This window comes from Wyeomyia smithii, chromosome 3 (assembly GCF_029784165.1).
Source record: "Wyeomyia smithii strain HCP4-BCI-WySm-NY-G18 chromosome 3, ASM2978416v1, whole genome shotgun sequence".
NCBI lineage: Eukaryota > Metazoa > Arthropoda > Insecta > Diptera > Culicidae > Wyeomyia > Wyeomyia smithii.
Window position 1 is genome coordinate 100,522,894 of NC_073696.1, and position 15,539 is coordinate 100,538,432.

Below are 15,539 nucleotides of genomic sequence, written 5' to 3' on the forward strand. Positions count from 1 at the left end.
CGGACTCTGTACCGGAACGGAAAACCTTTCGCGACGCGTTATTAGTAACTACGGAAGAGCCTCCATTTTCGATGTTGGAATTTTCAATGGCTCTCCTGTCGTGCAACAATAAGGCTCCAGGGTTAGATAGAATAAAATTCAACCTGTTGAAGAATCTACCCGACTCTGCAAAAAGACGCTTGTTGAATTTGTTCAACAAGTTTCTTGAGCTAAATAATGTTCCGCATGACTGGAGGGAGGTAAAAGTCATTGCTATTCGGAAACCCGGAAAACCTGCCTCTGATCACAATTCATATAGGCCGATTGTGATGCTCTCTTGCCTCCGGAAATTAATGGAGAAAATGATCCTCTTACGGTTAGACAAATGGGTCGAAACAAACGGGTTACTTTCAGATACTCAATTTGGCTTTTGCCGGGGCAAAGGGACGAACGATTGCCTAGCGTTGCTTTCTACTGAAATTCAACTAGCCTTTGCTCGAGAAGAGCAAATGGCTTCTGCGTTCATGGATTTTAAGGGGGCTTTTGACTCTGTCTCTGTAGAAGTTTTAAGCGCGAAACTTCATTCGCTGGGACTTTCACCAAATTTGAATAACTTTTTGCTCAATTTGTTGTCAGAAAAGTATATGTATTTCTCACATGGCGATTTGACAACTTCCCGAATTAGTTACATGGGCCTCCTCCAGGGCTCATGTTTAAGTCCTCTCTTATATAATTTTTACGTCAATCACAACGATGAATGTCTTGCAAATTCATGCACGCTAAGGCAACTTGCAGACGATAGCTGTTACTGCCGCGATAAAATTAAATTCCATAACCCGCGCGAGCAGCGCCAATAAACTCAAAACGTAAATAAACAGAAGATCAAATTTCAATCGAATGCTCCCGCAGGTAGCATGTAGTAGCCATGCACTCACAGGTAGAACGATTGGCAACAAAATAGTAATTACGTAGGGTCAGCGTTTTGAGGCAGGTGGCTCGCGCTGCCGTACTTTAAAGACTGTATTATACATTGATTTGTAAATATTGAATTGTAAGCGTAAATTTAGTATATAAGGAAATTTTGATTGAATAAAATCGAAGTTTATGGTTAGTCTGAATTTGGTCGTTTCATTGGACGGACCGAACCTTCCTATATTAGTAAGTGATTACTCTTTGATTTCTCTTCAAGAAGCATAGACCTCCACATTAGCGAGGACACTAGCTAGAAGACTTAATCAGGCCAGAGTGATCCTTACTGGTATACAGAAAATCCTTTAGAACGTAACCTATTTCCCCCTTCCAGACGCATAGGCCTTCGCTGTAGTAAGGCAACTAGCAGGAAACGGGAAAGGCCAGGTAGTCGTTGCTAACAGGAGTCTTGGTCCGCCTTGATTATCGGTTCCGCTCGCGTATTTAACTGTCGTTCGGTGACAAAGCCTTGTTAACCCGTACCTTCGCCCGGGGAGGCCGCGTAACGCGAATAACATATGGTGGCTCCAGAGAGGAGCAAGTGAACTCAAACTCTATTAACTCGATCGTGCGCGGTATCGGTAGTGTGACGGACACTTGAAATAAAACCTAACATTAACAAAATGGTTAAGTTTGTGGATAACCCGAATGGGCACTGTCGGATGTGCATCGAATCCGACGAGAAAGGTGTACTTGTGGAATGCTGCGAATGTGACCGTTGGTTCCACTTGGCATGTGTGGGACTGAAGGACCCACCGAGAAGTGAGGACTACTGGACATGCCAAAAATGCTACGAGATTGCAGAAAATCAGCAAAAGATGGAAGAAAAACTTAAGAAATTGGAAGCCCAAGCCAAAGGCAAACGAACACCATCGTCGGAAAGAACGACAACAACCGAAGAAATATTGCGTATTCATCAGAAAACTATGGAGGCTCTCGTTAAGCAGCTCCAAGTTAAACCCGAACCAACTCCAGATATCAGTCTGGCCCAACCCAATCAAAACGAAGATTGGACAATCTACCTGAAAAGGCAAGCTCTGGCTGACTTGCCTAGGTTTGATGGCGCGCCAAAAGATTGGCCAAAATTTAAGAAAACATACGAAGAAACCACAAAAGCAGGAGCTTTTACTAATCTTGAAAACTTAAACCGGCTGCAGAAGGTTCTGCGTGGAAATGCCGCAAAAACTGTGAGTCAACTGCTGATCGACCCGGAGAATGTCAAGAAAATAATCGAAAGACTAGAAGAAACATACGGTCGACCAGAAGCGATTTATAACGAACTTCTCCACGAACTAATAAAAATTCGTAAGGAGAATAAAAGTGCATTATTAGAAATAGCAGATGCACTGGATAATCTCGTGAGTACAATAAATGTAATCAATTGTGCTCAATATCTGAACGACCCTCGTTTGGTCGATACTATAGTAAAGAAATTGCCCTATAATATTCAAATAAAGTGGGCTGAAGAATTGAGCAAAGAAAACATTCATTGTCCAGATTTAAAAATACTGAATGAATTGATAAAACCACTCGCCAAAATTCAGAGGATGGTTAACCCTTCGATCGAGAACTCTGAAAGGAAGTCAAGAGTAAACATTCACCAAGATAACCGGAAAAAGTTCTACAACAAATGTCCATTTTGCGAAAAGGACCACAAAGTCTATGAATGTGATACATTCAAAAAAATGAACACGGAAGCAAGGAGAAAAATTGTTACACAAAAACGACTTTGCTTTGGGTGTCTAGGAGCAAACCATCTAATGAAAGATTGCGAACGTGCTAGAACATGTGACATCGATAAATGCCAGGAAAAACATAGTAGATGGCTACATCCGAGAAATAAGAAAAACGTAGACAAGGCCAACAAAATGATGACGACGCCGAAAGAAGAAATCGTAGAAAAGCTTGTAACCACAGAAAACGCTTCATCTTCTAACTCTGGAACTACAAATCACCATCAAACATTCAGAAATAATATTTATTTCCAAATTATTCCCATAACACTTAGAAACAAGGGAAAGGAAGTAAATACGTTTGCTTTCTTAGACGCCGGCTCATCACTAACTTTAATCGAGGAACAAATTGCTGATGATCTCGGCCTAAAGGGACGCTCGAATCTTCTCAAACTCACCTGGACGCAAAACGTCACCAAGCAATCGAACAGCAGGCAGGTACAAGTTACACTCGTCGGACCTTCAAAGAAACCATTTATCCTGAAGGGCGTAAGAACAATTGACAACCTCCAGCTACCAATTCAATCTCTAGACATGGATGCTATGAAAAAACAATACGATCATCTGAAAGACTTACCCATTGAAAGCTATACGGTAGCACGACCATCAATACTAATTGGTCTCGACAACGCGCATCTACTAATGCCTATGGACAGAAGAATGTTAGACGAGAATTCTCCTATGGCTATGAGAACCAAACTAGGATGGTTTCTCTTTGGTAACCTCAAGTTGAATATCGCACAAGACTATGTCATGGCAATACAGGAAAATGACGAGATGCGAAACATGATGATGCGGTATCTCAGCACAGAAGATTTTGGAGTCAAAACAGTCGAAAGTCTGCCAAAGGGTAAGGAGGACAAAAGAGTTGAAGAAATAATCAACGACACACTGAAATATCTAGGGAATAGATATGAAATTGGAATGCTGTTCAGACAGGACGATGTCAAATTCCCTGACACTTACCAAAACGCCTTAAGACGATTAACTCTGTCAGAGAAAATGCTTGCGAAAAATGAGAAACTCAAGCAATGGGCCATACTTAACTTTAAAGAGTACGTTGCGAAAGGATATGCCAGAAAATTAACACCAGCAGAATTACTTACACCTACAAACAAAGTTTACTATCTACCACACTTTATCGTCATAAATCAAAACAAGAACAAACCAAGATTAGTGTTTGACGCCAAAGCAGAAGTTAAGGGTGTCTCATTAAACTCAACCCTTTTACCGGAGCCGGACGCCACAACATCGATCTTCGGAATATTACTACGTTTTAGAGAAGGAAACATAGCGATAAGCGGTGACATCCAGGAAATGTTTCATCAAGTAAGAATTCGTCCAGAAGATCAGCACGTACTACGCTTCTTATGGAGAGATTGTGATACATCAAAACCACCAGAAGTATACGTCATGATGGTCATGATATTTGGCGCCACCTGTTCACCGGCCTGCGCTCAAATAGTAAAAAATTTTAATGCGAGAAAATTCGAAAAAACTCATCCCGCCGCAGCAACCGCTATAGTAAAACAACACTACGTCGACGATTACCTAGACAGCTTCCACACCCAAGATGAAGCAGTTCAGACAGTCAACGATGTTATAACAATTCACGAAAAGGGAGGTTTCTTCATAAGAAACTTCATATCAAACAAACGCGAGTTACTTCACTCACTCCCCGAAAACCGGTTAATGGATTCAAACAAGAAAGATATAACTGACAAAGAGTCTCACGTAGAAAGGGTCCTAGGGCTACACTGGAATACACAACACGATTATTTTAGTTACCAACTAAGGTTGGATAAACTAAATGCAGAAGCATTAAAAACGTTAAACACACCGACAAAAAGAGAAGTACTATCATTCGTGATGAGTATCTATGACCCGCTCGGATTAATATCGCACAAAATTATAGAAGGAAAAATAATCCTCCAAGAATTACATAAGGAATCGATGGAATGGGACGACACAATCACGTCACGCATTCTGCCCCGATGGCGAAATTGGATCAGTACGTTAAAACTGATGGGAAATCTAAAAATCCCAAGAAGTCTTCACATAAAAATCGGAGTACCTCTAGAACTTCACACTTTCGTAGATTCAAGTGAAAATGCGTTTGCCGCAGTAATTGACATAAAATGCGGAAATACCGTTAGCCTTGTGGCAGCTAAATCGAGAGTAGCACCTATTAAAACACTTTCAATACCACGATTAGAGTTGCAAGCAGCTGTGCTAGGCTCCCGGCTAGCAGAAACAATAGTAAATGAAATACGTCCGACAATATCAAAAAAAATATATTGGTCTGACTCGCAAACAGTCTTAGCATGGATTCGATCTGATCATCGTAAATATAAGCCTTTCGTGGCTCACCGCATAGGAGAAATTTTAGACACAACAACCGTACAACAGTGGCGTTGGGTCCCATCGCTGCAAAACCCAGCTGACGAAGCAACGAAGGAAGTGAAAAGAAAATCTATTTGGATAAATGGACCTGGATTCCTGCATCTTCAGGAAAACAACTGGCCTACGCAAAAACCAATTGAAGAAACCTCAGAAGAATCTAAGGATATATTAGCACTACATATAACAACAGAAATACAGCAATATGATTTCATACGAGAAAACCGCTACTCAAATTACTGGAAACTAGTTCAACACCTATGTATACTAAAGAAATTTGTCAATTGGATCGCAGAAAGGAAACATTTCATAAAAGCTATAAACAGAAATGATCGAGACATCGTCGAAAATACGCTTTACAAAAAGGCACAATGGGAAGCATTTCCTGTCGAAATGATGGACCTAATTAAAAATAAACAATTAACCAAGCAAGGTCCTTTATCAAGCCTGCGACCAGTGCTGGACGAGAATGGCGTCATGCGTAGCAGAGGACGGTTAGAAAACTTAGCCGCATTGAAAAACTCGGCCAGACAGTTAATAATCCTTCCTCAAAAACACCACATTACCCATCTCCTTGTGAGATCATACCACGAAAAATACCTTCACCACGGAGATGAAACAGTAATCGGGGCACTTCAAACCAAATATTGGATTCTAGCAGTACGCGCCGTGCTGAAAAATGTTAAAACACACTGCCAACAATGCATCATCTGGAGAACGAAACCTAATCCACCACTGATGGCGGCGCTACCCGACTTTAGAGCAAAACCATATTTACATGCGTTCACACATACAGATGTGGATTACTTCGGCCCATTCGAAGTAAGAGTCCATAGATCCATAGAAAGGCGCTGGGGAGTATTGTTCACCTGCTTGTCGAGCCGAGCAGCACACATTGAAATGGCCGAAAAATTAGATACCGACAGTTTCCTAACATGTTTCAAAAACTTTCAAAACAGAAGAGGAAAGGTGTCCCATATGTACAGCGATAACGGCACAAACTTTATAGGTGCCTGGAATGAAATAAAAGAGCTACAAGCATGGGCGAATAAGATAAACACCACGATGGAGAAAGGACAATCGGCAGCACTCGAAATACAATGGTCATTTAACCCACCCGCAGCACCACATTTCGGCGGTGCATGGGAACGTTCAATAAAAATCATAAAGACTTCCTTGAAAAATATGTTTAAGAGTTGTAAAAGGCCTACACCAGAACTACTAAGAGCCGGCCTCATCCAGGCAGAGTTTTTGCTAAATTCCAGACCGCTTACTCATATACCGCTCGAAACGTTCGACGATGAAGTTCTAACACCGTTTCACATGTTGATCGGACGAGCAGGAGAACATGTATCCCCAATTGCACCAACAGTAGATGGATTTAATAAAGAACAATGGAAGCTAGCGCAACACTACGGACAACTCTTTTGGGATCGTTGGAAAACAGAATACCTCCCAACATTAATAAAAAGAAACAAATGGACCGAGGAGATCATTCCACTTGAAGAAAACGATATCGTCATCATCACAGACGACAACGTACCAGCTGGAAGATGGTTGAAGGGGCGTATAATAAAAACATACCCCGATAAAGATGGACAAGTCAGAAAGGCTGACATACAAACGGAAAAGGGCATTATAAAAAGAGCAGCGACGAAAATAGCGGTTCTCGACGTTACACAGAAGGAGAAACCAGAAGACGCTCAACATCTCACATCAAAGAACATGCCGGAGGAACACGTCATGATCATACACAACGACGTTAGCAGCAAGGACAACGTAATCAACAACAACAAAAGCAACGACTCCAATCCAAACAACGACAAGGTCATCAATACGAAACGTAAACTAGAGGACGAAAATTTCTCTAACTGGGGAAAAAGAAATAAACTGGATATTGACAAAATTAAGGAACTAAGAGACCAACATCTAAAGAAACATCCACCCCGAACTACACCAAAACGAAGTAAGCGGATCAAACCATGCAGTTGGGTTAAGGCACTTCTACTCAGCACCACGTTGTTATCAATCATATCTCCAGCAACACCCCTAAGAATTCAACCGATCAACAAGGACGGTCTCATATTTCACCATGAAGGAACGTGTATTGTACAAAGGGGACTATGGACCTCAGAAATAGAAACAAACATTAAACCTCTAGAAGATATGAGACACATTAAAGCCATGCAAACAAATTTAGGAAATGCATTAAGTAAAATATCAAGAATAATTAAAGACGACATCATTATCGAATCAGCAATAGCAGTAGAGCAACAATGTGTAGTTGCCATCGAAGAAATACAAACAATGTTTCAAGAAAAAATGAAAAGAATGAAACGCAGCAAAGGCATGTTTGGGTTTTTGAAAGATTTAGTATTCGGAGGTGACGATTTAGAAGACCAACTACAAATAATACGTCATGAAGATAACCTAAAGTTACATCAGTTATCTAATCTCATTAATACATTAGACGAAAAAACAAACACTTTGAAAACACAACTCAGCAAAAAAATTCTTAGTATTCAGGGAGAGTTAGATCATTTAACAAACCAATATAATTCAAAAAGAGCTGATATTGCAGTAAAAAAGTTATTGGAAACCATAGTGCTCGTTCGACAAATTACCGAAAGCACTTTAAATAAGTATAAATTAGTTCAACGAAATCCTATTCCAGAAACAGAGAGGCTACAAATACTTGTCAAAATAGAAGAGAAAATCCCACAAGATTGTATGGTTCCAAAAGAACAATTTGCAAGCCATTATGAAATCACCTTGAAAAAAGATGCACTTCACATAATGATGAAAACAATCATTATAAATAGAGAGAAATTCGAACTATTCAGAATTATTCCAATCCCTATAGTTTACAACAGATCCATCATAACGATAAATAATTCATTTATAGCAATCAATCACCAAGAACAATACTTTTATATTTCTAAAGATGTAACTAAACTTAATGAAAGTTATTATATGACTCATCAAAATACTTTCCTTACGGAACCAGATTGCATTGTAGCTGCCATGCTGCATAAACTACCACGAGAAATGTGTAAAATTAAACAACTTGAAATCGATTACTTTGAAATTATAACATTGTCTGATCCTAATGTAGTATTATATTATGCCCAGAATCCACGAGAAATAATTATACATTGTGGTCAAACAACCACAACACCACCACATTACGCAGCAATAATTTATATGGAACCCGAATGCGAAATTCGTTCAAAAAACAGTGTAACATACTCAAGCAATACTAGAGAATCAAAAAGTAGGAAGATTTTTTTCAAAGTTAAAAATGAAATTCCACACGAAATAGATGAAAAACAAACAGCCGCATATACAGACATAACCGATGACATTACAGCCACATCAAGCGGCAAAATCCAACCGATAAGCAATCATCATTTGCTTACTTTAATTATCATTGTTCTAACAACAATTCTTTTAGCTATAATTGTTACTGTTCTATATTATATATTGCAACAACAGAAAACCAGGAGACAACAAATTAACTTATCGCAATATCCACTACCTCAACCCAGAAAAAATAAACCATGGCCAAAACCAATTATAAGAATAAATGAAGATGCATTATAATATTTATCACGACAGATGATAAGGTGGCGTAACTTTTCAGTTACGGGGGCCGGAATGTTACTGCCGCGATAAAATTAAATTCCATAACCCGCGCGAGCAGCGCCAATAAACTCAAAACGTAAATAAACAGAAGATCAAATTTCAATCGAATGCTCCCGCAGGTAGCATGTAGTAGCCATGCACTCACAGGTAGAACGATTGGCAACAAAATAGTAATTACGTAGGGTCAGCGTTTTGAGGCAGGTGGCTCGCGCTGCCGTACTTTAAAGACTGTATTATACATTGATTTGTAAATATTGAATTGTAAGCGTAAATTTAGTATATAAGGAAATTTTGATTGAATAAAATCGAAGTTTATGGTTAGTCTGAATTTGGTCGTTTCATTGGACGGACCGAACCTTCCTATATTAGTAAGTGATTACTCTTTGATTTCTCTTCAAGAAGCATAGACCTCCACATTAGCGAGGACACTAGCTAGAAGACTTAATCAGGCCAGAGTGATCCTTACTGGTATACAGAAAATCCTTTAGAACGTAACCTATTTCCCCCTTCCAGACGCATAGGCCTTCGCTGTAGTAAGGCAACTAGCAGGAAACGGGAAAGGCCAGGTAGTCGTTGCTAACAGGAGTCTTGGTCCGCCTTGATTATCGGTTCCGCTCGCGTATTTAACTGTCGTTCGGTGACAAAGCCTTGTTAACCCGTACCTTCGCCCGGGGAGGCCGCGTAACGCGAATAACAATAGCGTTGTATCCATTACTGGTAGCGAGGCTAGCGATCTGCAAGGACCATTGCAAGATACCTTAGACAATTTGTCTGAATGGGCTCTTAAGCTGGGTATCGAATTCTCTCCGGAGAAAACTGAGCTGGTCGTTTTTTCTAGAAAGCATAACCCAGCTCAGCTGCAGCTCCTACTAACGGGTAAAACGATCTCTAAGGTTTTAGTCGCTAAATATCTCGGGGTCTGGTTCGACTCTAAATGCACCTGGGCTTGTCATATTAGGTATCTGACACAAAAATGCCAACAGAGGATTAATTTTCTTCGTACGATTACCGGAACTTGGTGGGGTGCTCACCCAGGAGACCTTCTAAGGTTATACCAAACAACGATATTGTCAGTTCTTGAGTACGGCTGTTTCTGCTTTCGTTCCGCCGCGAACACGCACATTATAAAATTAGAGAGAATACAATATCGTTGTTTGCGTATTGCCCTGGGTTGCATGCAGTCGACCCATACGATGAGTCTTGAAGTGCTAGCGGGTATTCTTCCGTTGAAACATCGTTTTTGGAATCTCTCTTACCGGTTACTAATTCGATGCACAGTTATGAACCCATTAGTAATTGAAAATTTCGAGAGGTTGGTCGACCTTCAATCTCAATCCAGATTTATGACTTTATATTTTGACTATATGGCTCAAGATATTAATCCTTCTTCATACGATTTCTCCAATGTCGCACTTTTAGATACTTCTAATAATGCTATATTCTTCGACACCACCATGAAACAAGACATTTCTGGTATCCCGGATCAATTGCGACCCCAAGAGATCCCTAAGATTTTTTCCAATAAGTTTGAACATGTTAGTTGTGATAAAAGGTTTTACACTGACGGATCTAATCTAGATGAGTCCACTGGCTTCGGTGTTTTCCACGAAAACTTTACCGCCTCCTACAAACTCGATGCTCCTGCTTCCGTGTACGTCGCAGAACTTGCTGCTATTCAGTACTCTCTTGGGATCATCGAAACCCTGCCCATAGACCACTACTTCATCTTCACAGACAGTCTCAGTGCCATTGAGGCTCTGCGATCGATGAAGACTGTGAAGCACACCCCGTATTTCCTGGGGAAAATACGGCGGTTTTTAAGTGCTTTAACAGATAAAAATTACCGGGTTACCTTAGCGTGGGTCCCTTCTCATTGTTCCATTCCGGGCAATGAAAAGGCTGACGCTTTAGCTAAGGTGGGTGCTATTGATGGCGATATTTATGTAAGACCAATTGCTTATGATGAATTTTATAGCATTTTGCGTCAGAGAACACTCAACAGTTGGCAATCATCATGGAACTCAGATGAACTGGGACGGTGGCTACATTCCATTTTTCCTAAGGTATCGACGAAAGCATGGTTCAAGGGGTTGGATGTAGGTCGGGACTTCATTCGCGTGATGTCCAGACTTATGTCCAATCACTACACGTTAAACACGAATCTCTTTCGTATAGGGCTTGTAGACAGTAATCACTGCGTTTGTGGCGATGGCTACCATGACATCGAGCATGTTGTTTGGTCGTGTACCGAATACTGTGGTGTTAGGTCCGAGCTTATGGATTCCCTTCGGGCCCGAGGAAAACAACCGAACGTACCCGTTAGAGACATTCTGGGGAGCGGTGATCTCCAGTACATGACACAGCTATACGGGTTTATAAAAAACGCTGGAATTAAAATTTGATTTCTTTTATCTATTTGCTAGATTACAATTCCCGTCATAAAATGAATGAAAATGATACACCATGGTGGAGACACTAAAATGAAGACTCGGCTCCTTCATGTTCACGCAGACACCTCAGACCAAAACTGCTCAAATGGAACATCACTGCTTAGCCATGTACAAATAAATGAATCCTGTAACTCAATATAGTTAAAATCAAAATTGTAACTCCCCTCCTCTCACCTTAAATCCCCACTAGCTCGTAGTCGGCCGCGAGATATAAAAAATGGGCCTCCCTCTTTTCCCTGCTAACTTAGAAATAAAAAAACCTGTACTTGGCTCAGTTAAACATAATTTGTATCGTGCCGTGTCAAATAAACTATTTTTAAACTACAGTGTAAAGCGGGCCGTGTCGTAGTGTTCGTGTATTTTCGCTTGGAGAACTCTATACGAGATACCAAAATAAATTGATATTGATTTCTTTCGTGTATTCGCTTTGACGGAGTTACGATGCTGCCACCTTCAACTTGTTCACTCTATGAGTGCAGAGGATGGGAATTTCTTCAAAAGTGAATGTGATAGCAAACATTTTAATATTTTTCCCTAAAATTCGCATACGGGCAGTTCAATGTGTGTGAAGGAGATGATGTAATTCCGTCAGGACGAATGGTTACAGTACTACACACACCCTACACACCTATTCGTCCTGACGGAATTACATCATCTCCTTCACACACATTGAACTGCCCGTATGCGAATTTTAGGGAAAAATATTAAAATGTTTGCTATCACATTCACTTTTGAAGAAATTCCCATCCTCTGCACTCATAGAGTGAACAATTTGAAGGTGGCAGCACCGTAACTCCGTCAGGGCGAATGCCTCTAACGCAATCTATACATATAAAAATGCAGCTCTGTCTGTCTGTCTGTCTGTCTGTCTGTCTATCTGTCTGTCTATCTGTCTGTCTGTTCCATATAGGCTTGAAAACTACTGAACCGATCGGCGTGAAATTTTGTATACAGGGGTTTTAGAGGCCGAGAAAGGTGACTAAGATAGTTTGAGACCCCTCCCTCTTCTGGAAGGGAGGGGTCCCATACAAATGAAACACAAATTTCTGCACATCTCGAAAACTAACCAAGCAAATGAAACCAAATTTGGCATGAAGATGTTTTTAGGAGTAACAAATATGTACATGTTGACTCGTCACCCTTCCCTCTTCTGGAAGGGAGGGGTCCCATACAAATGAAACACAAATTTCTGCACATCTCGAAAACTAACCAAGCAAATAAATCAAATTTGGCATGTGGATGTTTTTAGAAGCAATAAATGTGTCCATGTTGTTTTGACACCCTTCCCTCCTCTGGAAGGGAGGGGTCCCATACAAGTGAAACACAAATTTCTGCACATCTCGAAAACTAACCAAGCAAATGGATCCAAATTCGGTATGTGGATGTTTTTAGAAGTAGCAAATATGTCCATGTTGATTTGACACCCTTCCCTCTTCTGGAAGGGAGGGGTCTCATACAAATGAAACACAAATTTCTGCACATCTCGAGAACTAACCAAGTAAATAGAACCAAATTTGTTAGGTGGATGGTTTTAGGGGTAGCAAATATATCTTTAATGGTTTGTCACCCCTCCCTCTTCTACAAGGGAGGGGCCCCATACAAATGAAACACGAATTTCGCACAGCTCGAGAACCAATCAACCAAATACAACCAAATTTGTTATGTGAATGGTTTTAGAGGTAACAAGTATGTCCATAGTGGTCGACTCCCCTCCCTCTTCTGTGAGGGAAGGGTTCATAACAAAAGAAACACAAATTTCTGCTTATCTCGTGAACTAACCAACTAAATGGAACCAAATTTGGCAGGTGATTGTTTTTAGGGGTAATGAATATATCCATAATGGTTTGACACCCCTCCCATACAAGGGAGGGGTGTCAAACCATTATGTCCAGCCCAGTCCAAACCAGTTCGAGGGGTCCCATACAAATGTAACTCAAATTTCGCACAGCTCGAGAACCAATCAAGCGAATATAACCAAATTTGGCAGGTGAATGTTTTTAGGTGTAACAAACATGTCCATAATGTTTCGACACCCTTCCTTCTTCTGGCATGTCTCCAAATACCATTTCGAAATCCAAGATGGCGACTTCCCGTTTCTGAAAAATAGCGGCAAATGACCAAATACCACCCAACATGGGTATTTCCGGAATTGTTATGATGCACTGAAGCCACAAATCGACCTCAGACAACATTTTGAATTGTAAGATGGCGACCTCCGGTGTCTGGAAAACAGCCGAAAATGACCAAATACCACCCAATGTAAGTGTTTTTCCAACCAGATTGACGCCCAGAGGCCAAAAGTTGTCTCCTAATGCCATTTTGAAATCCAAGATGGCGACTTACGGTTTCTGAAAAACAGTGTCAAATGACCAAATACCACCCAATATGAGTGTTCCTTTAACCAGATTGACGCTCAGAGGCCAGAAATTGTTTACAAATGCCATTTTTAAATCCAAGATGGCGACTTCCGGTTTCTGAAAAACAGCCGAAAATGACCAAATACCACCCAATATGGGTATTTCCGGGATTGTTATGATGCACTGAAGCCACAAATCGACCTATCAACCTCAGACAACATTTTGAATTGTAAGAAGGCGACTTCCGGTGTCTGGAAAACAGCCGAAAATTACCAAATACCACACAATATGAGTGTTTCTTCAACCAGATTGACGCTCAGAGGCCAAAAATTGTCTCCTAATGCCATTTTGAAATCCAAGATGGCGACTTCCGGTTTCTGAAAAATAGCCCAAAGGACCAAATACCACCCAATATGAGTATCACCGGACCCAGAATGATGCAAGAAGCTATAAATAAACAGCCGAAAATAACCGAATACTACTACATATGGAAATGATGTAGAGAAGCATTGACCCTGGATACCATTTTGAATTAGAAGATGATCACTTTCAGTTTCTGGAAAACAACGAAAATAACTGAAATGCACCCAATAAATATCCGGAATAGAGATCATGTACAAAAGCCAAAAGTCGAGGATGTTGTCATTCCGATAAATCCAATCATTTTTTAACCGATATAATCCAATCGCAAGGAATCAATGAATTTGAAATGTTTAAAATTATTAAATTAAACACTAAAATAGGCGGGACGAAGTTTGCCGGGTCAGCTAGTGGAATATAGAAAGGTACGGAGATGGTTTGAGTCTCGGGTTTGAAGGGCTTCTTTTTTGTTAACAGTGATGACGTAGAAGTCAAAAAACAATGCCCAAAAATCAATGTTCGGTACATTTTTTTCAAGAAATTTTGACAAGTTATGACAGTTTACGGCTGAAAACGCCTACCTGCGTCGTTAAACAATGCGGAACACAATTCTCGACTACTTTGTGATAAGGTCGTATGTCTAAACGTAAACAAAACGAGTGAGAGTACCTTGTACTTCACAAGCACAAATCATCTCTCACTCGTTTTGTTTACGTTTAGACATACGACCTTATCACAAAGTAGTCGAGAATTCTAAATGGCATTTTAGTGTTTTTGGATATCTACGTCACGACCCCAACACGTGCTTCTGTTTACCTCTTTTTCGTTACTTAGAGCAAGCGCACCGGTGAGTTACCATTTGAGTTGCTATTTTCACAACGCTGGCCGTTGCTATTTTGGATAGAAACCGATTTTCGCACCGGTCGTTGCTAATGGGGATTACCAATTCCACTATCTCTTTTTCACACCGGCAGTTGCCAATTTCTAAAGACTGTCACTAGCCAGCGTTGGCAAAATGTTTGTTTGTGATGTATTTCGCATATTTTTTGCGTATCTAGTAATAACCAACCTATCCGTCAGTCAATCTTTTCCGGAATGATCTACGTTCTTTCTGCTTCATAAAATGTTCCCTCCATTTCACGCAACTTTGTTTCCGTTTTCCCAAGCTATCGATAGCATAATTCTTTTGCAGGTTTTTTTACTTGTGCGTACATGGATTTTTTCATCCTTACATGTTTATTTAAAGTAATTTCGTAAAACTGGGCACGTCCCGCAACGTTGGCTTAAACGACTATTCTACTGAAAGCTGGCGAACTTTCATTAGTTGTATTCTGTATTCTATGATGTCTTGGTTCCCACAGTTTGCTATTAATATTTGAAAATTTGCCACCAAAAAAAAACTTGAATATAGAACGCGGAAATTGTTTTCGAGTATTTGGTTGATTCTAGTGATGAAGAAAGTGATTTCGCAAAACAAATTTCCTTATACGCGATTAAGAATATGGTTTTTGGAATGATTCGGGGTGGCTCTCAGCCTAGTAAATAGCCAAACATTGACCGCCATACGGAGGAAGGTGCCATCCAGCGTTTTAACAATATTTTTATGGGAAACACCCGTCAATACAGATGACCATTTCCAACGCCGC

At 40.4% G+C, this 15,539-nt stretch overlaps 1 protein-coding gene across 1 annotated transcript; it reads left to right on the forward strand.

The window, feature by feature from the left end:
- Nucleotides 1-1,571: 1,571 nt before the first annotated feature.
- LOC129728441 (uncharacterized) lies at nt 1,572-9,247 on the forward strand. The gene is made up of 3 exons (XM_055686883.1): nt 1,572-5,575; nt 6,041-7,047; nt 9,240-9,247. Exons 1-3 carry the CDS (start codon nt 1,572-1,574, stop codon nt 9,245-9,247), a joined length of 5,019 nt encoding a protein of 1,672 aa, XP_055542858.1.
- The last annotated feature ends 6,292 nt before the right edge of the window (nt 9,248-15,539 follow it).